Genomic DNA, 26487 nt, shown 5'->3' on the forward strand with positions numbered 1-26487 from the left:
TCTATCCCTTGGATTGTCAAAAAAAATTTTTTAAATATATTTGGGAAATTATGACAGTAATTTTTTTCATTAGACATATTTTATACCTAAAACTTAAATTGTTCATTTTACCTCAAATGTAAATTCTTATATTTTTATCTCTATTGAATAATATCACTGTTTCTTTTGTTTGTTATCTTCCATAAAGGGGAGTAAAGGTAGTATCTTCCATGTTGGAAGGAAAAGCACCCTCTAACCTCATATAAAAAGTAGACATCAATGCCTGCAATATAACTACCTGCTTCATAATATAACCTATGACAAATTTTAAAAATAACAAATCAAAAGAGAATTAATGTGAAAACCATGCACTCAGGATAGTTTGAGGATAGAGAATGGCCAAACTTTAAGATGGCTTTGAGTGAACTGAAAATGGACCAAGTCTCCTAATTTTCAGAATGTTTTCTCCTGGTCCTGGCCTGCCCTACTAGTAAGGCTCTGTGGCAAGCAAAGGAAGACTAAAACAAAAGAAAACAAACAAACAGTCACTTCGGGGGGCGGGGGGGAGACAAAGCAGGGAAGCTAGCAAAGGGTGCTAATTTTTTTTAAATCCACTACCAGAAAGCCTAAGACCACTCTAAATCTGAAACAAACAAGTAAACAACAACAACAACAACAACAACAAAAAAAAAAACTAATACTAAAAGAAGAAGTTTTTAGGCAGATCAGAACATGAACTATAAGGGCAGAATTTCACATAATACACAGTGTGAAAGACCACACATGGTTTAAAGGGTCAAGCCCTACTTTAACAGGCAGGCGTGACCTAAAAGGACAGGCCTGATATAAGAGAACAGCCTTCAAAATCCATAGCTTTTGGGGGGATGAAAAAAGACAAGAAGGAAGAGAGCAGAGCCACTTGGCAATTGGGTAGTTAAGAAGAATTCAAAGGAAAAGGGGGACAATTTAGAGACCTGCATGACAAAAGAGAACCACAAAACCTAAACACAACTCCCACCATCACAACCAAAGTACCAGGGCAGTGCTATACTGACAAAAGAGAGTGACATTTAATTAGGAGTCTTGTAAAATTCCCCAAACCATAAAAATGAACAAAAGACAAGTGAAGTTAAGAGAGCTATGGCAGAAAGTTAGAAAACAAAATTTCATACGTGTGAACTGAGGAAACTCCTATTCCTCATAAAACCATGAACCATTTAAAAATGTAAGTCAATATACCAAACGGAGGTAAATATATTTAAACGAGCTCTTGAGGGTATTCAAACTATCCTGAGTCAGAAAGACAAAACTAGGAGTAGAAATGGACTAAACACAGGGAGAAATAAAAGGAGTGCTGAGTGAAATTTGCAAATAAGTGGAAGAAAAAGGCAAAAGAATCTCATAAATGATGAAAAATTACAAGGGATCCAAGGGAGAGCAAGTACTCAGAGTGTCCCAAAACTCACCCCTAAAGTCAACATACATGGAGAAAATGGGAAATTGGAACTAAATGTACCATTATTTACAAACTAGTCATTATCAAATTTGACAAAGAGGTGGCCAACATGTAGAAAATTTTTTGTAACTATTCTATAAAATCTTCTAATGACTATTTTATAAATTAAGGTACATTTAGCTAAAAATTTTCCCTGTGTGTGGTAACTTTATGGGCAACCTTTCTTTCTTTTTTTTTTTTTTTTTGGCCGGGGCTAGGTTTGAACCTGCCACCTCCGGCATATGGGACTGGTGCCCTACTCCTTGAGCCACAGGACATCCACCCTATGGGCAACCTTTCGACACCATGTCTATTGAGCCATCCTTTGAGTTTAAAATCCATAGGGGGAAAAACGTTTTAACATTCAAGAGCTTAAGGAATTCTGTATTCATCAGCTGATTTTTAAGAATACACTGAAGTGAGATACATTTCATCTAAACAAGCTATGACTATGAGATTTCTGCTAAAGGACCGACAGTGAGTATATTGATATATGTGTACATGTACACATACAAAAATAGAAATGAAGACAGCATATTAATGCACTGAAATTATGTGTTGTGATAAAGTGGAAGTAATGCAACTAAAATTGGGATAAGGAAGGTAATGAAAAAACAAAACAAAACAAAGATAACTGCTTTGTAAGCAATAGGTGTGTGTTAAAGAATCCTAGGGGGGAAAATCACAGATGAACCAAATAGTAAAAGATTAAATAAGAAACCCAAGTATGAAGTGCAAAAATACAAACCTTCCTAAAAACAAAAGCAAAATATACATAAAAAGAATAACATTTACATCTTACATAGAAAAAAAATTATAGAAAAATATATACAATGATATAGAATTATGGAAAATTGGATAGAAACCATATCAATCATAGCAATAAATGTAAATGAGCTTAACTCATTAATTCCTAAGTTGGGTCACAACCCAAGATCCCACTATAAGCTATGTACAATGCTAGACCTAAAACAACCTATTCAGACAAGGCTAAAAATAAAGGGATGGAGAAATTCATAGTGGGCAAATGGAAACTAGGAGATACTGGTATCAAAGTAGATTCTAAGCCACAAAGCATTAGTAAACCAGTAGCAAATAATTTTCTTTGTTTTTTCTTGGCTAGAATTGAATCACTTTTATCAGTTTTTTAAAAATCTTTTGGTTTCATTGATTTTCTTTATTGTGTTTCTCTTTTCAATTTAATTGATCTATTTTCTGATCTTTATTGTTTACTTTCTTCTCACAATGGGTCTCATTGCTCTTCTTGTTTAGTTATTTAAGGTAAAATCTTAGGTTACAAATTTTAGATCTTTTCTCTTTTCTGATTTATACATTCAATGGTATAAATTTCCATCTAAGCATTACGTTAACTGTGTCATATTTTCATATGCTGTATTCTTGTTTTTATTCAATTCAAAATAATGTTATCTATGCCTGTCTCTTTGACCTATGAGTTATCTAAAATGTCCTTTTTATGTTCCAAACATCTGAGGGTTTTCCAGATTATCTTTTATTTATTTATTTTTATTTTTACATACACATGTGTTTCTTAGGTTTCCATTTTCTTGCCTTCATAAAATTAAAAAGGATTAAAATTTAATAACAATAACAATGTTTAAGATAAGGACTAGAAACAAAAACCTCGTGAAGAATGAACGAACATAAATACATTCAGAAAAGGAATCAGACAATTGATACATAGAAATATTTGACAATATTGACTCTTATTTGACAATGTGAATGTTACTTTCTTTGCATTATTATTATGGTTATTATTATTGCTTAATATTTCAATGTAGCAGATTATCTTTTTGTTATTGACTTCTATATTAATGTTGCTATAACCCCCAAATATACTTTTATATTTTGATTCTTTTAAATTTAAGTTTTTGTTTCATTAATTAGAATATAGTCTATCCTGGTAGATCGTCTATGTGCCCTTGGAAAGGGTATATATTTCATTTTTTGCTGGACAGAGCATTCTATTAATATCAGGTAAATTTGGTTGACAGTGCTATTCAGTCATCTATATACTGTCTAATTTTCTGCCTACTTGTTTTACCAATTAGTGAGAGAGGAGTATTGCTGTCTTCCAGTCTAATGACTTGTATTTTTGTGTCATGTATTTTGAAACTTTATTATTGGGTACATACACAATCTAAGGTCATTATGTCTTCTTGTAGAATTGACCTTTTATCTCTGATGATATTCTGAAGTCTAGGTTGTCCAGTGTTAATGTAGTTTCTTTTTAGTTAGTGTTTACTTTTTTTTTTTTATTTAAAGTATGTTTCTTAGAGACACAGGATACATATTAGTGCTAGAAGTCATAATTCACATGCAGATATATCACGTATAAATATTTACTCAATAAAAAGACAGAAACCACCTTTACTAACAAAAAACCACAGGAATTAACATTCATAGTGGGAGAGATTAATAAAGCACTCCATGTGAAAAATAGATAAAATTGAAAAATCAAGGAGAAAGAATATCTGAACAACTTAATCAATAGGGTATATTTTATGCATATATATTGAATTACCTAATAATGGCAAATATACATTTTTCTCAATCAACTCAGACATAGTCACAATATTGATCAATACTGGAACATAAATAAAATAACAGTAATTTCCATAAAATAAAATAATATTCTAATTACAATGTAATAAAAGCAGACATTATTAAGAGAACAAAAAAAATAGAAAAGGCCTGAAATTAAGAAAATCTTTCATGAAACAACTTTTGGGTATAAGAGAAAATATAAATTGACATTATAAAATTTAAACATAAAATAACATTGAAAACACTACTTATGAGAATCTATGGAGTTCATTCAAAACAGTGATCCGAGGTTAATTCACTGCATTATACACTTGTATCAGTAAAAGTGAAACATTGAAAATAATTGAAATGCTCAGATCACAAAAAATTAGAAGAAAAAATTAAAATTAAAAAGGAATAAGGAAGAAAATAAGGTTAAAAATAGAAATTAATGAATCCGAGAATAGAAAAAGTAGGTCTAATTTAAAAATCTGAATCACTGGGGGCTTTTTTCTTGAACATTACCAAAACAGTAAAATCAATAACTAAATTTAAAAAGAGGAGAAAGTAAAGCTATATAAAACAAGAACTGATAAGAGAGAAGAAATTTAAATATAAACTAAGATACTACTTTTAGATCTCTGTGTAAATACATTTGGAAACATAGATAAAGTGGGTTATTTCTCATATAAAACCAGATTGCTAAAAATAAGCCCATTTGATTTAGAAAACTTAACATATCAATTTCCATGGAAGAAATCAAGAAAGTTTCAACAACTTACCTCATTTTAAAAAATGGTAAGGCTCAGATGGTTTTACCGGGTAATTCCACCAAACTTCTAAATATGAGATTATCTCAATGTACTTTGAATTATTTCTGATCATTGAAAATGGAAGGAAAACATCTTAACTCCTTTTATGAAACAAATGAAACATAGATACCTAAATGCAACAAAGGAACTAGAGACCAATTATCATCTATGAATGTAATAAAAATCTTATGTCAAATATTAGTAAACAGATTCTAATACCATATTATTGAAACAATATAACATGTCTATGTGAGATTTATTATAAGCCTGTGATATTGGTTCAATAATAGGATATCCATTAATATACTATGCTAATAAATTGAAGGAAACAATTTGTATGATTATCTCCATAGACGCTAAAAACCCTTCTACAATTTTTTATTGATACATGAAAATAAAGCAAAACCACAACACTGAGGAAAACAGTAATTTGATGTATGACAAAGATGTTACTACAAAGTAGCAGGGTAAAGATAGAATAAATAAGGACTTTTCTTGAGTAGTCCAGGTAAAAACAGCAAATGAAAAAGAAAATATATCCTCATTTTACAAAAGAGACTGGAATAAACTCTAAATGAATTAGGATCCAAATGTCAAAAATGGAACCTTATAAGTACTGGAAGAATACTGACAGAATTTCTCTTTAACCTAGAAATAAGGAAAGGCTTTCTAACTATGACTCAAAATATACAGTATAAGGAAAGATTGATAAATCTGACTACATACAATTTAAAAATATGAGGGCTATCCAGAAGGAATACAGCCATATATGTCTCTATTTTTCATAGTACATGGCTGGATACTTTCCGGACAGTCCTCATACATGAAAAGAATACTATAAACAAAGACATTTGATAAACTAGAATAAAAATATTTGCAAAGTATACATATGACAGACAAAAGAAATCTTAAAAAATAAGAACCAGTTTTTGTAAGTGGTGACAGGTATGGGCCAGGTTTCAGTCTTTTACATGTGGTTAACCAGTTCTCTCAGCACAATTTGTTGAATAGGGGTTCTTTTCCCTAGTGTATACTTTTGTTTGGTATATCAAAGTTCAGGTGACAGTAAGAGGCTGGTTTCATCTTTGGGTTTTCAATTCTGTTCCATAGATCTTGGTCTCCATTTTTGTGCCAATACCATGCTGTTTTAATCACTCTGGACTTGTAGTATAACCTGAAGTCTGGTAGAGTGATGCGTCTGGATTTGTTTTCATTACTAAGGATTGCCTTGGCTATATGTTTTTTTTTTTTTGTTGTTGTTGTTGTTCCAAACAAAATGAAGAACTATTAACTCATGATGGATAAAAGATTTAAATCTAACACATGAGATGATAAAAATTCTAGAGGAAAGCTTGAGAAGAACTCTAGATGATATTGGCCTGGGGAAAGATTTTATGAAGAGAATGGCATCTGCAATGGCATCATTAATAAAAATAAATAAATGGGACTTAATTAAGCTAAAAAGCTTCTGCACAGCTAAGGACATAACAATCAAAGCAAACAAACAACCTTCAGAACGGGAAAATATATTTTTATGTTATGATTCTGACAAAGGATTGATAACAAGCATCTACAGAGAACTCAATTAATCAACAAAAAAAAGAGCAAACAATTCCAACTATCATTGGGTAAGAGGCATGAACAGAACTTTCTCTGAAGAAGACAGGCGAATGGCCAAAAAACACATGAAAAAATGCTCATTGTCCCTAATCCCCCTCAGAGAAATGCAAATCAAAACCACCCTGAGATATCACCTAACCCCAGTGAGAATGGCCCACATCACCAAAAACTCAAAGCTGCAGATCCTGTCGGGGATGTAGAGAGAAGGGAACACTTTTACACTGTTCATGGTATTACAAACTAATGCAGCCTTTATGGAAAGAAGTATGGAGAATCCTGAAAGTGCTAAATGTGGACATTCTATTTGAACCCATAATTTCATTATTAGGAATCTACCTAGAAGAAAATAAATAATTTTACCACAAGAACATTTGCATTAGAATGTTTATTGCAGCTCACTTCACAATTGCCAAGATGTGGAGGCAACCCAGGTGCCCATCAACCTATGAATAGATTAATAAATTGTGGCATGTGTATACCATGGAATACTGTTCTGCCATAAAAAGATGGTGACTTTACTTTTTGTATTAACCTGGATGGAGTTGAAACACATTCTTCTTAGTAAAGTATTACAAGAATGGAAATGCAAATATCCAATCTAATAGAAAAACAAATACATATCCATAGGAGAGTATAACACAAGTATATTCAAGTTGGGGAAGGGGGGAAATGGGAAAGGAGAGGAGGGAAGGGTATTGGTAAGCTCTTACCTGATGAACACATTGTGAAGGTGTACAGCACAGCCCCAAGATGAAGGGCTCAACTACCTTAACTACAACTTGAACTTTACCTTAGGAACACAATGTATCCTAATCATTTATACCCTCATATTGATCTGAATTGAGAAGAAATGAGAGCCAAATGACAAAGAACTTAATATAAAATTGGGGAAGAGACAAGAACAGACAATATACAAATACACAGATGTGTGTGCATGCATGGTGTGTGCACACACACAGTCTCTCCCTAGTTCAGTCTGCCAAGACGAGCTAAGAGGATTGATATCCTAGTATAATGGACATAACTATGGCCAGATCTTGGTTTTGAAATGTCTTACTTCCACGAAAAGAATTAGGGACTCTCAAAGAAGTGGTTGATTCCAGAGATAAAGCAAAGAAATCATGAGTTGACTCTGGAACATCTGGTGGCAATCAAAAACAAAGAAGTGCTCAGAAAGAATTTGTGCATATTAAAAGGAAACTACCTTCCAAAACGAAAGAAGCTTCCAATGCCCAAAGATGGAATGACTTAAGAAACAAAATAAATAATGATGCTATTGGATTATGACCCACAGAATAAAATAAATATCCATGAGTCCACGTTGATATAAATAATTCAAAAAATAGGGAGAGAGGTGGGAAATCTCATCCTTACAGAAGAATGTCAGTTAATGAATGTAGAAGGAAAGAGAAAAGTAAAAAAGTCACCATTAAAACATCACAGTATTCTGTGATGTGGGGGTATGTACCTGTGGTCTCACCTACTTGGGAGAAGACAGATCACTGAGCTCAGGAGTTTGAGGCCAGCCTGTGCAACATAGTGAGACCTTGTCTGTAAAAAATTTAAAAATCATGATAAAGAAGAAGTCTAGGTGACCATGAGTTTGGCAATGAATTTTTAGATACAACATCAAAGGTATAATGCATGAATGAAAAAAATCAATAATCTGAACATAATTAAAGTTAAAATTTTCTGCTCAGTGAAAGACACTATCAAAAGAATGAAAAGATAAGCCATACATTGGGAGAAATATTTCTGAAACATATCTGATAAAGAACTGCTATCCAGATTATATACAGAACTCTTAAAACTCATCAATAAGAAAACATACAAACCAACTAAAAAGGGGGCTAAAGACCTTAACAGACACCTCACTAAAAACAAAACAAAACAAAACATACAGATGGCAAATAAGCATATAACAAGATGCTCTGCATCATATGGCATCAGGAAAATACAAAGTAAAGCAACAGTGAGATACGACTATGCATCTATTAAAATGACCAAAATCCAGAATATTGACAATGTCAAATGCTGGTGAGGATGTGGAGCAACAGGAAACCCCATTCATTGCTTGCTTGTGGGAGTACAAAATGGTACAGCCACTTCAGAAGACATTTTGGCAGGTTCTTACAAAACTGAACATACTCTTTTATACCATAAGATCAAGCAATTTTATTCCTTGGTATTTACTCAAAGGAGATAAAATCTTAGTTCCATACAAAATTCTGCATGTGGATATTTATAACAACTTTATTAATAATTGCCAAAACTAGGAAGCAAATAAGATGTCCTTCAGTAAATAAATGGATATATAAACTGTGGTATATCATGACAGTGGAGTATGATTTAGTACTAAAAAGAGATGAGCTATCAAGCTATGAGAAGAGATGGCGGATACTTAAATGTGTATTACTAAATGAAATAAGCTGATCTTAAAAGGTCATGTACTGTATAATTCCAACTATATGACATTCTGGAAAAGGCAAACCTATGGAAACATATCAGTCATTTCTAAGAGAAATAAAGTTTGTTCAAAAGAAATAGCTTTTGGCATATATAGTTGAAAGAAAATACCCATCCTTAAAACAGAGGATGGTGAGAGCAAGCATGGAGCAGGCAGAGAAAGAATTCAAATCAACAACCTGGAATGAGCTAAGAACTGTTAGAAACTTAATAGTCATTTTCCATTCCAACATTCCAAGAACCTGAAATTGATATTCTGTAGGTGGACGATAGAAGAGGCTCAGAAAAGTGGAGTAACTTGTTTCAGATCTCACATCTATTAAATTGGAAGAACATGATTAGAACCAGTGGTTGGTATAAGATGATCACTTATTTTCTATTTTATGTGTATTTATATTTTTTAATTCTTTCTAGGTTTACCATATACTTTGTTGGGGAATTTTTCAAGCACCAAAAAAGATTAAATTATTTCATTTTTTTTTTAGGTTTTCCAAATTACTGAATATTCCACAATATAATCATAGGAAATTTACTATTCAGTCTTTATTTATTTATTTGCAAAAGGTCAATGGGTGGACGAGAGTTCTACTGTCTAGATGCCAAGAAGTGGAGGATTGGGAATTACAGCTTATCCTTGACAACATAGACATGGGTCCTCTTATATGTAGATTTTTTTCTATAAAAATTCCTCCTCTTCCCCTTTCCAACGTTTAACTCTTTCCCTTGACCTCACTTATTTAGAAAGTGAGGAGCCTCAAAGATGTTGAAAGGCTTCCTGAAAACAAAATAGACAAGGTTAGCACAGGATGCCAGGTCTGCTGCCAGTATCCCCTTCTGCCTCCTCCATCCTTCTGCCCTTGCCACCACTGAGACAGCAAGGAGTGTCTCCTCGTCCTCCTCCTCCTCAACCTACTCATGGTGAAGACAACAAGGATGAACATATTTATGATGATCTACTTCCACTTAGTGAAAAGAAAATATATTTTCTTTCCCTTACGATTTTCTTAAAAAATTTTTCTTTAGCTTGTTTATCTTGAAAATACAATACGTAATGCATATAACATACAACATATATGTTAATCATCTGTTTATGTTATCAGTGAGGCTTCCTTCAGTCCCCAGCAGGATGTTAGTAGTTAAGTTTTGGAGGAGTCAAAAGTCATATATTCATTTTTGACTGTGCATTACGTTTTTACCCTTAATCCCCAAGTTGCTCAAGGGTCAACTATACTTTGAACCAGGTCAAGATTCTATCATGAATGGGTCAAGATTCTATCCTGAGCCCTTCACAACATAAGAGCTCCTCAAACTTAATAAGCATGTTCTCTAGATCTTTCTTTAAAAATCCACTAATTGAAATATTGAACTTGAAGGAAGAGGAGATAATAGGGATTCCAGTAAATCTCATCATGGGAACTTTTCAGTTTTTAGGTCCCGTGAAGCACTAAAACGTCCAAATCATTTTTGGTTGTCAGTGGATAGTAACATCATTTGGTTATTCAAATCTCACTTTGTAACAGTTCATCAGGTACTGACGTGTGTGCGCTCCATTGGAAAACACTCTTAGGGAGACTGTGGGGGAAAGGACTAGCTATAAGAACTTATTAAACTGAAGTCCCCCAAAGCAATGTAGTAGAAAAAGAGCTGGTGGAATATGAGGTGGCAGCAGACCTGGCATCCTGTGCTAACCCTGTCTACTTCGAAACTTTATTTTCTTCACTTTCACCTTCTTTGAGCCTCCTCATTTTCTAAATGAGTGAGGTCAAGGAAAGGAGTGGAACGTTCGAGATGAACAGATCTCAGTTTGAGTGGTGGCTCTTCTACCTACCATCAGCGTGATGCTGAACAAGTTGGCTAAGTTCTTGAAGCTTCAATATCCTCACCTGTTGTGATGATTAATTTTATGTGTTAATTTGGGCCAAATGGGCAAACATTTGAAGAGAAATAGATTATATTCATAGTCTCAAAGTATCTTCCCATGTTATTTACTAATTACAAAAGAAAAATCATTACATTAACAGTAGAGAAGCCAGTGAGCATCTTAATCAGATTATCAAAGTTACCATCACCCACGATAACATATTACCATTATGAACCCCATGTGCAATGCACTGAGAAGGGTACAGTATTGAATTTGTGATGCTCTTGCCAACAATGCCTTCATCTACTCATGGGAAAACATCAGAAAAACCCAAATTGAGATTTATTCTAAAAACAACTGATCAATATCATGAAAATCAAGAAGAGACAGGAGAACCATCTCAGACTAGATGAGACTAAGTTTATGGGACAACTAAATGCAGTGCGGGATCTCAGATTGGCTCCTTGGAGAGAAAAAAAATGATATTGAGGCAAATGATGATATTTAAATAATTTCTGTATTTTTGTTACCAGCATTGTACTACTTTTATTTTCTTGGTTTTGACAATTTTTGCATGATTATATAACATGTTTACATTAGGGGAGGCTGGGTGAAGGATATATGGCAACTCTTTGTATTATTTTTGCAACTGTTCTTTATGTATAAAATTATTTCTATATAACAAGTAAAAAATAAAAGAATAAAGACAAAAATATCTGTCCTTTGGTAGCTTTCATTCTCATGGGAAAATAAGAAAATTAAGAATAAGCATAATAATGTAAGAAAAACAAAAACTTGTCCTCCCAGGAAATATAGTGAAAACCTGGGGCAATGCACTCCCTTGAGCCTATTCTAGGGTAAATACACAAACCCAGATTTCTGAACTTTCACTGGTTCTGTTTGCTAACTGGAGTTGCTGCAGTGCTTCTTTCCTCAATGCTTGCTGAGTTTTCAATGTCAGTATGAATATATGGAACCCCACACAGTGTGAATTACATGTAACAAGGACATAGTTTCTGACTTCTCCATCCCTTTCAACTTCCTTTGAAGAGTTACCTCCAAAATAAATGTCCTTTCCACCTCTTTCCAAGAATATATGTATTTCATTGATTTATATCTCTTAGAGAATAGAAGGCAGATTTCTAGACCCAGTGGGGGTTGGCTTTACGGAGCTTCGGTGGAGACCATAGCCCAAATTGAGTGCAGAATTCACCATTTTTTAACAAAAAAAAATGAAAGTTATTTAAAATGTTTTATTTAAAAGGTAATACAGGAGCATTATAAAATTTTTTAGAAAATACAGAAAAATAGAACAACAAATCCCCCACTCTCACTCCCTCGCCTCCCCACTGGAGACTATATTTACTTTTGGGTACATTTGCTACCTTCCAGTCTTCCTCCTATGCATCTGTCTCATGTAGTTCAGGCTCGTAATGTTTATATGATTTTATAACATACATTTTCCATTTATTACACATTTTTTGTAAACATAACAATAACGGTTGAATAATATTTCTTCATGTGGCTATTAACTCAAACCCCACTCCCTATCTCTGACTATTTCATTTCAAGGACTGCTTTGTTACTTTCTGTGGGCTTTAGGAGCAGTCTTACTCCTCTAGAAGATGGATGGCAATGACTGGTGAGTTTTCAGAACATGCATTGTGATGAGCAGAATGAGAAGTGGGCTTGTAGATATGGGTTAGAATTTTGACTCTTCCTTATAAAGCTTTTGAACTTTGTTATGCTAATTTTTCTTTTCTGATTCTTTTTCTAAGTTGAAAAATGGTATAACTGATCCATAATCCTTAAGTTTCCTTTGTACTCTAAAATTCTCCAATAAGAGTATGTTATTTACTATCGAATTGTTTGAGTTATTTATATTTCCAGGTTATTGTTCCTTTATCAGACGGAGAGTTTGCAAATATTTTTTCCCATTCTGTGGCTTGTTTCTTTACTTTGTTGTTTGTTTACTTTGCTTTGCTGAAGATTTTTAGCTTGATGTAACCCATTTATTTTTACTTTTGTTGTCTATACTTTTGAGGTCTTATCCAAAAATTCTTTGCCCAGAACAATATTTTGTAGTGTTTTCCCAATTTTTTCTTTTTGTAGTTTCATAGTTTCAAGTCTTAGATTTCAGTCTTTAATCCATTTTAAGTTGTTTTTCTATGTGGTGAAAAATGGGGATTTACTTTCATTATTCTGCATATGGATATCCAGTTTTCCTGGCACCATTTATTAAAGAGACTGTTCTTTCTTTCCCCAATGCTCATTCTTGGCACCTTTGTCAAAATGAGTTGGTAACAACTCAATAGGAAAAAAAAAAAATAATCTTATTTAAGAATGGGCAAAAGACCTGAATAGACATTTCTTGAAAGAAAACATACAAATGGCCAACATGAACATGAACATATGAAATAATGCTCAGCATCAGTAATAATTATTGATATCATCTCATCCCAGTTAGAAAGACTAATACAAAAAAAAAAATGCTGGTGAGGATGCAAAGAAAGTGTAAGGATGCACATACACTGTTGGTGGGAATGTAAAATAGTACAGCCATTATAGAAAACATCATGAGGCCGAGTGCAGTGGCTCATGCCTGTAAACATAACACTCTGGGAGGCCAAGGTGGATAGATTGCCCTGAACTCCCAGGTTCGAGACCAGCCTGAGCAACAGTGAGACCCAATCTCTATCAATAGGCGGAAATTGTGGTAGATGCCTGTAGTCCCAGCTATTTTGGAGTCTGAGACAAGAGAATTGCTTAAGCCCAAGAGTTTGAGGTTGCTGTGAGCTATGATGCCACAGCACTCTATCATGGGCAACAAAGTGAGACTCTGTTTCAAAAAAAAAAAGAAAGAAGAAGAAAGAAAGATAAAAAGAAAAGAAAAGAAAAAGAAAACATTATGGAGGTTCCTTCCAAAACCAAAAATAGAACTACCATACCATCTAGTAATCTCATGATTAGTTTTGTATCTAAAAGAAAAAATATTTAGTATATCAAAGTGATACCTGCATCCCAATGTTCATTGCAGCACTATTCACAATGGCCAAGATATGGAATCAACCTAAGTGTCAATCAGAAGATGAATGGATAAAGAAACTGTGGTACATATGCACAATGGAATATCATTTGGCCATAAAATAGAATGAAATTCTGTCATGCAGCACCATGGATGGACCTGGGGGTCACTATATTGGGTGAAACAGACCATACAAAGAAAGGCAAATATAGTATGTTCTCACTCATATGTAGGAGCCAAGCTGAAAAAGTGGATCTCATCGAGTTAGAGAGTGGAATGGTGGTTACCAGAGGGTAGGAAGGGATGTGAGGAGGTGGGAATGAAGATAATTTGGTTAAGTGGTGTTAAAATACAGTTAGAGAGAAGGAACAGGTTCTAGCTTTCAGTAGTACAGTAGGGATTATAGTTAGCTATAATTTGTTGTATATTTCAAAACAGCTAGAATAGAAGAATTGAAATGTTCCGAACAAAAGAAAAGGTAAATGTTTCAGGTGATATTGATATTTACATGTTGATGTGCCTACATTTCTATAGGACATGTTTATATAGTTCAAACATGCCAGGAAATGTTGCCTGTGTTTTTGCCAGTAGGCATGCTTTTTATCACCTGGTAACTCAAGAAAAACTCTTTAAAAAGTTTTATGTATTAATCCCTGTTTGTATAGAAAGCCTCTGTTTATATATCACAATAGCATAGATGTTTTTAGCCAAATTGCTGATTGAAGTTCTGCTATTGGTCCAAAAGGCACACCAGGCAATTGAGTAATGAAATCATCATAAGAAGTTTATTCCTTATTTTATGGTTTTCTTATGAATCTCATAGAGATTGTGAACTTCTGCTTCTAGAAGTGGTCCTGATATCTAGTCAACCTTAATAAAAGTTAGCAATAAGCACAATTATTGAAGAAATGTTCCATCACCTTTTTATCAGTGAACTTCGAGAAACTACACTTTGCTGAGTGCTATTGCAGAAGTTCTAACTGGCTACTTGAATAATGCATTGAAAAAGCTACTCATTTAAAATGTGCTTTTGGTTGAAAGCAGATACTTCAACCAAAACTGGGGCATGTGAAAATGGAAAGAAAATACCAGGTAATATTTCCATTCTTCACAAGCTCTCAAATACGAGATCAAAAGATTTTCTTCACACTCACCACATTTGCCTGTGATGCATTTGAGGAGGATGAGCAAAGTCAGCAAAAGTTGTGTGGGCCTCAGAGGTGGAGTGAGGTTGCCATTTGGCCTAAGTGAAGCATTTGCCCAAACACAATTCAGCTGAGAAGAATGAGGAGGCAAAGAATGTGAAGGAGGGATTTGGGGAGGCAGAAAGAAGGCTACATAAATGACACTACGTTGAAGAAAACGCATTATTAATGAGGTTAATGGAAAACGAAAGTAGCACCAGAACATTTCCCACCTCACAGTCTGTGGCTTTATTTGGGGTTTTATTCTTTAATTGAGAACTACTTTGCGACCTTATACTCAATAAAGCCAGGATCATTTATTCCAGGAAGGTTCGCTCTTAATAAACTGAAATTCATGTGTTTTCTAAATAGGGTTTACCATCTTCTCTTTTTAAGCAGTAGTATGGGGAAAGTGTCTACTTAACCTAGGACCTGAACTGGGAAGCCTAATGAACACTTGTCGATGACTATTGATTAGAGAAACTATCACTCCTCAACAAAACAGCCAACAATTCTCTTATGGACTCTTGGATGATATTTGCATTTTCTCTGAAGGATAAGACTTTTCTTTAATTAATAGTTCAAACAGCAACATGTATTTTATAACATGAAATAGTATAAGAGACAATGGCTTAAGATTTGGGACTCCATGATTTGGTCATTCAACTGGGACTTAGGAAACCTGGTTATGGTTCTGAGTCTGATATAATTGGCTGTGTGATCTTAGTGAGTAATCTGGGCCCCTAATGAGCTGCAGATACTCAGTAGGTTCCTGGTGGTGATGGTATTCTATGATTCTGTGATATACAAAAAAAGTTAAATGGTGGCAGAAAAGAAAAAGGCTATGTTGGGGTTGTAATCCTGCTGAGAAATTTAAATGTAAGAAATAAAATGTAATGATCTGGTAAGTAAAATGACAAAGTATGCCCAGTGGACCAAAGGAAATGCTACTCATTTAGGCTCAAGTGTAACGCCTTGCAGTGCAGCTTGGTAAAGGTTATGGCCCTCCTCTAGGCTGCAGTCACTCAGAAGATTGTAAAGAAACTTTGGACTGGATGATGTCTTTAATTGGATTCCTTTCCTTCAACCCAGTGTAGACGGTAAGGTAGAAATGGGCAGGTGCATACTTGTCTGTTCACGGGAGATCCTATTATCACTGGCAGTGGATCCAGAGGCATTTGACTTATTGAGGTGGTTGTAGGTTTATGGTAGAAAGAGCCTAAGTGGAGCCACTGGGAAAGTGATGAGAAGTCTTCTCAGCCACGTAACTACTATAGTCTAGACCAGGAGTCCTCAGACTTTTTCAACAGGGGGCCAATTCACTGTCCCTCAGACCGTTTGAGGGCCGGACTATAGTTTACAAAAAAAAAAAAAAAAAAAAAAAAACTATGAACAAATTCCTATGCACACTGCACATATCTTATTTTGAAGTAAAAAAACAAAATGGGAACAAATACAATTCTACTGTCTCATGTGGCCCGCGGGCTGCAGTTTGAGGACCCCTGGTCTAGACTGATTGTGGCTCATCCTGATCATCCTAATCTGGTACAACTGCTGTGCAAAGAGGAAGGAGTAATCACTGAGTAGCAAGGAAGTGTTGTCTCTCTGGAGCATCAGTTCCCCAGAGGTGAGATAAATAGGCCTTCACTCATGGCACAACACAGCCTTATCGTACCTTCGATGGCCATCTCTAAACCCCAGCATCAAAGCTTTCAAGAATAATTCAGAGCTTGAAGGCCTTAATGCATTCTATTTCCTGAAAATAGAAAGACAGAAGCAGCTAAAAGTTGACAGTAGGCAATCATTCCATTTCTTTTAACAACACTGCCAAGGATTTGATTGTTAGTAGTTTATTAGAAAAATTAAAGTTTCTCCTGATGCCAATAATCAGGATAATTTAAACAAAGACACTGATTTAAAACCCTTTCAATGTTTCAATATAAAAATCAGTGACCTTAACCCTTTCCCAAAATGATTACTATGTAAAAATAAGTTTATATTTTTTAGTAAATATTACTTTAAAAGCATCAGACTTGCAACTTATTAATTAGGCACAGGAACCAAGCATTAGTTTGCTCATTTTCAAAAGGAAAAACCTTACAAACACAGCTAAAACACATAATACTGCTAATGTCACCAGTGGAGAAGCTTCTGAGACACCAGCTCTAGGGATGATGAGAGCACGCATCTATCTGGGGCCCTTTACTGTTTACAAAGCACTTCCACATACATATTAGGTTTCCTATCTAGCTGCTGGGAACTTGGAAATTTAGTTCTTCAATCCTATGGAGTGGCCTCAGGCTCCAGGGAGAGACCCTTAGCAGCCCTGCTGCTGAATGGGTTATAGACAGTAGTGCAGGGACAGCACTCAGAGCACCAGGAAGTAGATCTCTCAAGCACTGGATCAGGAATGGAGATGATGGATCTGGGCAGTTGGGAAAACTCTTCACTTTGCCTCCCTCATCCTTATAAATTACCAATCTGCATTTGGCCATGGACTGGAGAGTGTATAAAGGGACTTCAAATCAAGGAGACATAGAGTGTCAGAGTTGGACTGTTTCCAATCCCCTAAATTTATAGACAAGGAAATGGAGCCCTCAAGAAGCAAGGAGAGAGAACCAGGGATTTGCAGTTGTATAGCAGCACAGTATCATGCAGAAGGGAACCAGGGATTTGCAGTTGTATAGCAGCACAGTATCATATGGAAGGGAATCTCCCATGGAGTCCTTTCAGTCCACCACCATGTGCTCCCTAGCAGTCACCCAAAGAGCTTTATTAGTCCTGGATTGCTAATCTCCAGAAAAAGGACCCATCTGAGTCTCTTTAAATGATGAAGCAAGAATTGCTCCACCATATTCTTGCTTCCTGTTGCCTATTAGACTGACTTTCTTCAATGCAAGGGCATAGTTCAGCCAACTGCCTTCCCCTGATTCAGCCACAGTTGAAATCAGGGAAATTGCACCATGAGAATTTTTTTTTTTTTAATCCAACAGTTAACTGATGCCATTGCAGTCCCAAATTCCCAGGGTTTTATAGTTCATCAGGGTGGTCCTGAGACTATAAACAATAATGTGGTAAATATAATAAACACTAAACTTGGTGCCTAGATGATAGTTTCCCAGCCTCAGCTGCTCAGCTGTGCCACCATGTGTCCTTGGCAAAGTCACTTAACCTCAGTTTCTTCTGCTGCCAAATGGAGATAATTATTTGTTCCTTGCTTGCCTCCCAGGGTTACAGTGAGATGAACTCTTTCGTGAGTGCAGAAAGGGGGATGGTGTGACAGCTTAGATCAGCACATGAGCTTTGGCAGCAAACAAGCTTGGGGACAAAGCTTGGCTATCACATATGAGCTCTGTGACTTTGAGTAAGCACAGAGTCTTGTGCCCTGTGAGTCTTGGTTTCCTTCTGGAAAGTAGGCATAATGCTAGTACCTACCTCAGAGAATCATGGTGAGGAGTAAATGAAATAACATATGTACAATGCTTAGCACTGTGCCCTTTACATAATATGGGTTTGATCAATGTTATATGTTTGTATTGTTATGGTAAATATACACAAAGAATTATAGCAACATATCATATACAATTAGAATAACATCATCTTTCAAATACATTAAGCCTTATTAAGAAGATGATGGACGTAGGGTTAGATGATGTTAGATATTTAGGACCCAGTGGGAACCCAGAGCCAGGGACTTTTGGAAGATCCCTAAAATGGGATCATTGTCTACCATAACCAGAAAAGCCAAGAGTGGGTGGGGGCTTTCAATCATAATCCATGATTGGGATCCCAAGTATAAAGTGGTAGTGTCAGGAATTGTGAAAAAATGACATATGTAGGGTGGTGCCTGTGGCTCAAGGCATGGGGTGTCTACCCCATATACTGGAGGTGGCCGGCTCCAGCCAAAAACTGCAAACAAACAAACAAAGAAGACATATGTATATTCCTAAAGAACATCCTAAGTTCCGAAAATTATCCTGAAATCAACTCCTGGGATTGCCACCTACATAGAGACTGGTTGGATACACTCTGGAGGGGCCTGCTATGTATTAAACACTGTACTAGGCTTTGATGACAAGGGCTCAGGCCCTGGCTTCATGAGGCTTACAGTTTCTGGGGAGGACTGAAATGGAACAAGTAAATATAGATATTCTAAGCTTAGAAACGATGCAATGTTCCTTTGACAAGGTTTGTTTCAGAGATTACAGTCCACTTGTGAAAATTGCCCCCCAAGTTCAGAGAGTAGTAGTGATCCATTTCAAACTCATGGCAGTTCTAGGATGCTCTAGCACAGGAAGAGTCACAGTAATGGAAGCTGGTGGTCCCAGTGCAGCCCATGGCATTATCTCTAACAGGCTTCCTCAAACAAGCTGTAGCCTTGATCACAATTTCCTCCTAGAAAGTCAGCCTGACAGCATACCAGGTCAGAAACAAATGCTTAATATTTTAAGTGGAAATCTAAGGTGTGACAGGATGACACATGTATCAGAGGCTGTCAATTTGTTCATTTCCTAGAACTGACATTCATGGTGAAACTTTCTTAAGTTAATTTTAATTTTTAGACCAGACCCTGCATGACAGTGCCTTTAGTACAACTGTATGAATGGAGGATTTCAAATTCTTTGAAATGAAGATTAGTACCTGGAGACTACAAATTAAACTCCCTTAAACGTAATTCAAGTCAAGAATCTCCCTTTACGAAATCTGAGAATCAGCATTTCTGTGAAACAAAGCCTCTTAAAAAATGATTTCTGGCTTCACTTCAACGGATTGAGTCATGGAGTCTTAGTTTTGATGCTTTCTTGTCTGAAAAGATGGCTTTCTTTTGGCCGAATGATCCCAGCAGGCTCCTTTTGGTAGGGGTTTTCTCAATGGGTGAGATTGATGCGGTGCAGGGTGCATGGCAATCAGAATGGGAGAAGCCAACTGAGAGAGGAGGGTCAGAGGGAGAGAAGGCTGTGCTTGCAGCATTGGAAATCTTGGGTTGAACTGACAGTCCTAAGGTTGGGGCCTGAGGCAGGCAACATGCTGGACCAGACGAGTCTTCCACCTTGGCAAAGATACCCCAGGAAGTGGAATGGGGGGAAAAAACTTGACCTCCCCAGATCCAGGCTACGTGGCTGAGCTGCCAGTATGACAGCAGCAGTGGGCTCAGTTGCCAGACAGTCCTTTTATTTCCTCATGCTACCAGGTTTCCGCAACCTGCTTTCCCTTCCCTCCTGCCAGCTTTCAGTGGAGGAAGCACAGCTTAGATGTAGCTTGTGTGCCCACATATCTGAGGGTTCACTAAATAGCCGAGTTCTAAGGTTCCTGGTCCATCAGAGCCAGGGATACAGAGGAGGAGGAGAAGGGCGAAAGCACACCTTGGATTTGAGAAGACAAATCTGCTCTGCCAATAGCTGACGCTCAGACAGTGATCACGTGCCAGGCCTGAATTGAGTGGCCTCTGGGATGGCCTGGTCCCGTCAAGGTCAAGGTGGCCTCCCTTAGCCTCATCCCTGTTCCGGAAAGGTGGCTAGGAGGCGGGAGCTCCTTCCACCAAGCCTAGTCTTCCTGCTTGACTTTGATCTCAGGAAGGAAAAACCCCTGCCCCTCTTTTGAAGCAGCAGCCAGCACCACTTGTCTCTTCTCTCCTTCCCGCAGGCACTTCTGTTCAGAGTGTTGCCTCTTGCTGGCTCCTCCTGCTTCTGCTCAGTCCTCACCAGTGGGGTGATGGGGGTCTGGAACTCTTAAAGGAACAGCTTTATTTCTGTTGAAAATTTATTTACCTAGCATATTATTTTTCTGTCTTTCTCCAATCAATATAATCTCATGAGAAAAGTGAACCAGATACAAAGTGACCATAATCATCATTTAAATGTTAATTGTAGATGTTCTGGTTTTCCTCTAAGGATTTTCAAGCAGATCCAGCACTAACCCTGGCAACAATCATTATTAGCAATCAAATTCAATTCGAGGTCATTTAATGAGGGCATGAAGGTTAAGGGCCACGGATCTGAGCAAGGCAGTCCCTGTTGCCTTAAGGGCTCATAGTCTAGGGATGAAGACTGGAACTCCAAGAATAAACAAGATACAAGAAATAATGTGACACCCTCACCCCTACACCCCATTTTTGCCAATAGCTCCTTTGCTATGGAGTCTATGACCAGAGGAATTTACAGGTAGCCAGATCGACAAGGCAGTTGGAGATGTCATCTTATCTTGGATACCCACTGGTTGATTTTCCATCAGTCAGCTAGCATCTGTTGAATACTTGGTACCATGCAAAATAAATAAACATTGGAGCAAAGCCCCACTAGATGCTTGAATTGCAGGATCTTGTTTCTGTATGTTAATAATGCTTTTTGCTATAAGAATAAAGTGAGAGAGACCAAACACTGGGCCCCTTGTAGTTAACATCTTGAAGGCATTCAAGTCTGGAACAGTAGCACCTTCTATGGCCCTAGCTCTAGATGAGTTTCCCAGGTTCTAAGTTCCAATCTGGATTCCCCTTTAAGGGAAATGTCAGATCTTAAGCATTTTCCTCAGTCTGGGGCCACTGTTTCTTCTGGGATTTTGAGAATATGAGAAAATATTAGAGAAGCATATTCCAATAGAAGGGAGAATGGCAGAGCAGCATGAGCCAGACATCTACTGGGTCAAATTCCCACTTTACAGATGGGGAAACTGAGGTCCAGAGAAATGACTTGCTAAGAATGGCATAGAGAGCCACTGGCACCCTGCTTCGTCAATGCTTAGTCTACACTCTTCCTAAGAGTGTTCTGGCCTTAAGATTTGGGTAATGAGCCAGTACCATTACCTGTGGATAACTACACAAAGAAGGCAAAGGAGACATCTGGGATTCCAGAGCGCACAAGCTCTTGGAAAGACAGAAATGGGTCCTGTCCCTTCTGAAACACCTTTCTTTCCATGGGGGCCAGGAAATCTTTCCCTTAGGGAACTGGTTAAAGGGATCCCACCCTTCCTGGTCCCAGAGTGGAGGCTGAAGAAGAAGGCTTGGTTAAGCCCTCCACATGCAGAGAGACAGAATGCAGGCTGGAAGGGAATCCGGTAGCAAGTGTGTGGTATAGTGGGCCCACTCTCAGCTGGTTTCCCATTTCCCAAAGGAGGAAAGCGTAGAAGTCTTTTGCTCTGGGCACATGGTGGCTGTGAGGAAGGTGACAGTCTTAGCTTCAAACTACACAAGGGCAGTCATTTGCATCTATCCTTGCAGCCCACTGAATCCAGAGCCACAGCTTGTTGACCCGTTAGGTGCGCGCCGCGCATTGCAGTCCGACGTGGCATTGAAGCAGGTCACCCCGGGTCCCCTGGGTACAGGCACGCACGCGGCGCCACGGGGACAGTAAAGGTGATTTGCCTTCTTCCTGGCCCCGTGTGCTCTGTGCTGCAGACCCCGGGTTTGCTCAGGCCCACAAAAGTTTGCTATGGTACCAGGGGCCCAAGGAGCCTCTGCAGACAGGGACTCCGCCCCTGGAAGCAGGGTCGACCCCCAATCCCACGGCAGTTTGTTTCCTCCTTTCTGGTTCCAAACAGTAACTCCCAGCGGTGGGTGTGGGCAGGAATTCAGAGAGGGGTCCCATTCCCCAAGCCTGCATCGCGGCCCCGCCAGCCCACTTCCCGCTTCCCGATGACTGCCCACTGAGTCCCAGGCCCTGGGATGGGGCCAGGTCAAAGTCCCCAGCTCTGCAGCCGCTCCCACCAGCTGATTTTGACAGAGGGGGTTCCCAGGCAGCGAGGGCGGGCGGGGCAAGCCCCTGCCAGATCCGGGGATGATAACGTGCCTGTTCCATGTCGCGGCTTCGAGCTGTCCAGGCTCCGCCCCCGTGAGTGTGTAAGTGTGTGATGCTGCGGCGGCCGCCGCCGCCGCCGCCTGTGCAGCCGCTGCCGTCGCCGCCGCTGCCGCCCCGGCTGCTGCGCCGTGCCGCGCTGCTGCCACTGTCCCGGGCGCCCCCGCCGCCGCCGCCGCTGCCGCCGCCGGCCCGCAGCCCGCCAGGCGGGCGGCCCTGCCTGCCGGAGCCCGCAGCGGCTGCCGCTGCAGCGTCGGGGCACTGGGCGCGCGGGCAACCGCAGACCGAGCGGACCCGAGCGGGCAGCCAGGCGCTTGCCCGCCTTGTGCCACCACCGCCGCTCCGCAGCGCAGGACCAGGCACCTCCAGCTCTCACCGCCGCCGCAGATGCGGCCCGGGCACTTTTAGCAGGGCGGGAGGGCCAGAGAGCCGGGCCGCCCAGAGCAGCGATCCAGCCGCGCCGAGAGCCGCGCCGACCCGCAGAGAGCAGGGACGCACGCCCGCCCGCCGCCGTCGCCCGGCCGCTATGGATCTATTCGACTTTTTCAGGGACTGGGACTTAGAGCAGCAGTGGTAGGTGTTGATTTTTACCTTTTCCCGTGATGAGCAGGTCCCTGGTGGGGTCTGGGCTTTTCGCCTTTGTTAAGAGGAGCCAGGGCTGTCGTGGGGGAGCCCCTCACGCCCTCCTACTTGCTCTCAGCTGCATGGGGCTCCTGCCACTGTGACTCCTAGGTCGGGTGCAAGGGTGGAGGGAGGTCCCGGGAGAGGGAGGGATGCAGACCCGAAAGCGTCACTTTGTACCCCAAGTGCAAAGAGTTGCATTTAGCCCACATCGAATCTGGTGCCCCACGGGGACTGAGCCCCACGACCTGGTCAGGCCGGCTTCCTTGCGCCCCGATGCCACCCACTCGACATGCCTCAACTTTCCAGGTGTCCAACACTCCAGCCAGCCGTGGGGGAAGGGCAAGCGGCAAGGTGCCACTAGCCACCCTCGGCTTCCTCGGTGACCACCTCCCCCGCCGCTGCCACCTCCATCCCGGTGCGACTAGGCGCACACACCTTCTCCTCTGCTGGCTCAGCCCAAGTTCCCTGGCTCAGCCCAACTCCCTGGGCGGAGTTGCTGCTTTGGGGGCTGTGGCGCAGGAACCCTGAGTCGAGCCAACTTTGGTGCTTGGCTTTCAAGACTGGGTTTTTTAAGTTGGCCCCCAAAGTCTGCTACTCCGACGTCCTTGGACATTTAATTACCTCGTAAAGCCTCATTGGCCTCCCACTGAGAGTCAACCATAGGTTTGTGAAACGGGCACCCAGCTCTGATTCAAAGGGTTAGTCAGCTCTTCACAAAATAATCCTAAATTTGGCTCTGAGACGTTTTGAAAGATGGTGCAGATGTGACTGTGTAGCCAGAGAGTTTTTACTCTCTTGGTGATGTGCATGTGCGCGTGCATAAATACTAATACATATATAGCTATTAACTTTTCAAAAACTTCGCCTACTACAAACATTATCACTGTTTATTTGTTATAACATGTTAACGTATCAGTTTCCTTCTACAGCCTAAGGAACTAGACGGGAGGAGGGCGCGGTGGTAGTCGCTTGGAATTGCACTCTTGGCTATTACCTTTTTAAATGTAGTTAGAATAATCTGTAGTACCTACCAGTAGAGCGAAATCTTTTGCAATGTTGAACTACCAGCAGCCATTGGCTATGAATGCTGTGTATTTTTACAAGGATTTCCCCTGTTGATGTGATATTTTAGGCAATTTCCTTCTTTAAAAAAGGGTCATACGCTTGGCCAATAGCTTCATTATACCAATCATGACTCCTTTAGTTGCAAATCCAAGATAATCAGAACTTAAATGCATTTTATTTTACAGAAATTCTGGGTAAATCCTTGAAGCGGAAATCATGCTGGATCAGTATTAATCTGTAAAGCATTTTGATACCATACAGGTTTTTATCAGCTCTAGAGAAAATATCACATTAAAAAAAAATCACAATGTTATTTTAAAGTAAAGATCATAGTAAAATTACTCCTCAATTAAATATTAGGCTCCTGCATACGGCGTTTACTCTGCTTCACTAATTTATTTTGCAGACAACTGATAACCACAGCACTACTATTTTCATGCAATTTGCCTTATATATGGTGTGGCCAACATCATTAATTTAACATTGTGATAATTAATTTCATGGGTATAGTTCTAATGTTAAACATTTATAAGGTATGAGGTTTTAAAATCATGTTTAGTGTATTATTTCAATTACAGTTTTATCTTATGGACACACACTTGCATATTTAAAGGGGATGGGCTCTTTTATGTTTGATTTCTTTCTTTTTCAGAAAAATATGCCACCTCTCACCGTTGAGGAGGCTATCTCTTCTTATCTTTAGGAAAATGCAACCTTTTCTCCTCCAGATCCCTAACTGTGCCACCTCAGTTAAGATGCATGCGAACTTGGACACTCCATGTATATTATGTGAGATGCTGATGAATTAGTATAACACATCTGCATAAATAAGCTGGCCTCTCCCCTTAGGGTACAGGATCCAGGAAAATTTCTCCCTCTTACTGTTCGATTGTGAAGGTATGATATCCGTTATGCCCCTGTGTTTATAAACATTTGTCATTCGGTTGTGTACTATGTTTTGTACACCCCCACAGAGAAAAGGGACATAAATGGGACCATAGTGAATGAACTGAGAAGCCTGACATTGCCTTGAATAGAAATGTGTACCTTTCCAAACTCTCTTTGGAGGTCCAGAGTCTGCCAGTTACATGTTCATTATATGTTTACTTCCCTTCCCTGGGAGTGAGACCTCCTTAAAGTAATGGCATTTACTCTCTCCTAGCCCCCCAAGAGGGCTAAGTTGGGAAAATGGGTCAGCAAAGTTGAGGACCTTATTTACCTTGAATCTATTCTTAACATTCACTTGTGGAACAATAAGCTCTGAGCTATCTCTACTGCAACCCTAGATGTATGACAATGAACAGATCAGGACAGCTTACAAACAAACTCATTTTCCTAGACAGAATGAAGAAAGACTTTACATACACAGGCATATGTGTTATTTGCAAACACTTGAATATAGTAAACAAAAAGTGCATGCCCATTTACAAACACACACGTGTGTTAGGACGGATGCAAATGGGAAGGACGAGGTCTGAATGATGCTGCAGTGTGCACGTATGTGCGGTGTCTGGGAGTGCTCACATGCCTCATGGAACGTGCCGCTGGATTTCACAAACTGCAAGAATAACTTAATGGGTCGTGCTCTGGACTCGATTAAAGGGCCAAAGCTCAAGTTCTTTAAGATTCCTGGATGAATGAGCAATGTTCACCTGAGTTTGAATTTAATATAAACCATTCTGTGAAAGAAAAGGAAAGCACAGATGTCTGTCTGTGTGCACCAAAGACATCACTGCTCTTTAAAAAAGAAAGAAAATGGTAAAGAAAAATGAAATTGTGTTATTTAAATTATTACATATTCTTGCTTGTGGTAACCAAGTAAATGAATTCTTAAGGTGACTGGAGATCATGTGGCTAGATTTAGACTTGTTTACCAGCAATGGTGATGTCATTTATCCCTATTTAAGAGGGAAAAAACAATTTCAGAGGGCCTAGAAAGTACACAGCTGTTTAGTCTGGTAAGCAGCCCCGCCAGCATTGAACAGGTATTGCTTTGTGACAGGCTGAGGTTCTTTGTGGGGATGC

General features: G+C 38.9%; 1 protein-coding gene across 1 annotated transcript in view; it reads left to right on the plus strand.

Moving 5' to 3' along the window:
• Nucleotides 1–23238: 23238 nt before the first annotated feature.
• AFF2 (ALF transcription elongation factor 2) overlaps nt 23239–26487 on the plus strand; it is a 485141-nt gene continuing 481892 nt past the window's right edge. The window contains exon 1 of the mRNA XM_053580856.1: nt 23239–23346. Coding sequence (XP_053436831.1) covers nt 23300–23346 — 47 coding nt within the window. The 5' untranslated portion in view covers nt 23239–23299. The remainder of the gene's footprint in view (nt 23347–26487) is intronic.

Source organism: Nycticebus coucang, chromosome X, assembly GCF_027406575.1.
Source record: "Nycticebus coucang isolate mNycCou1 chromosome X, mNycCou1.pri, whole genome shotgun sequence".
Lineage (NCBI taxonomy): Eukaryota > Metazoa > Chordata > Mammalia > Primates > Lorisidae > Nycticebus > Nycticebus coucang.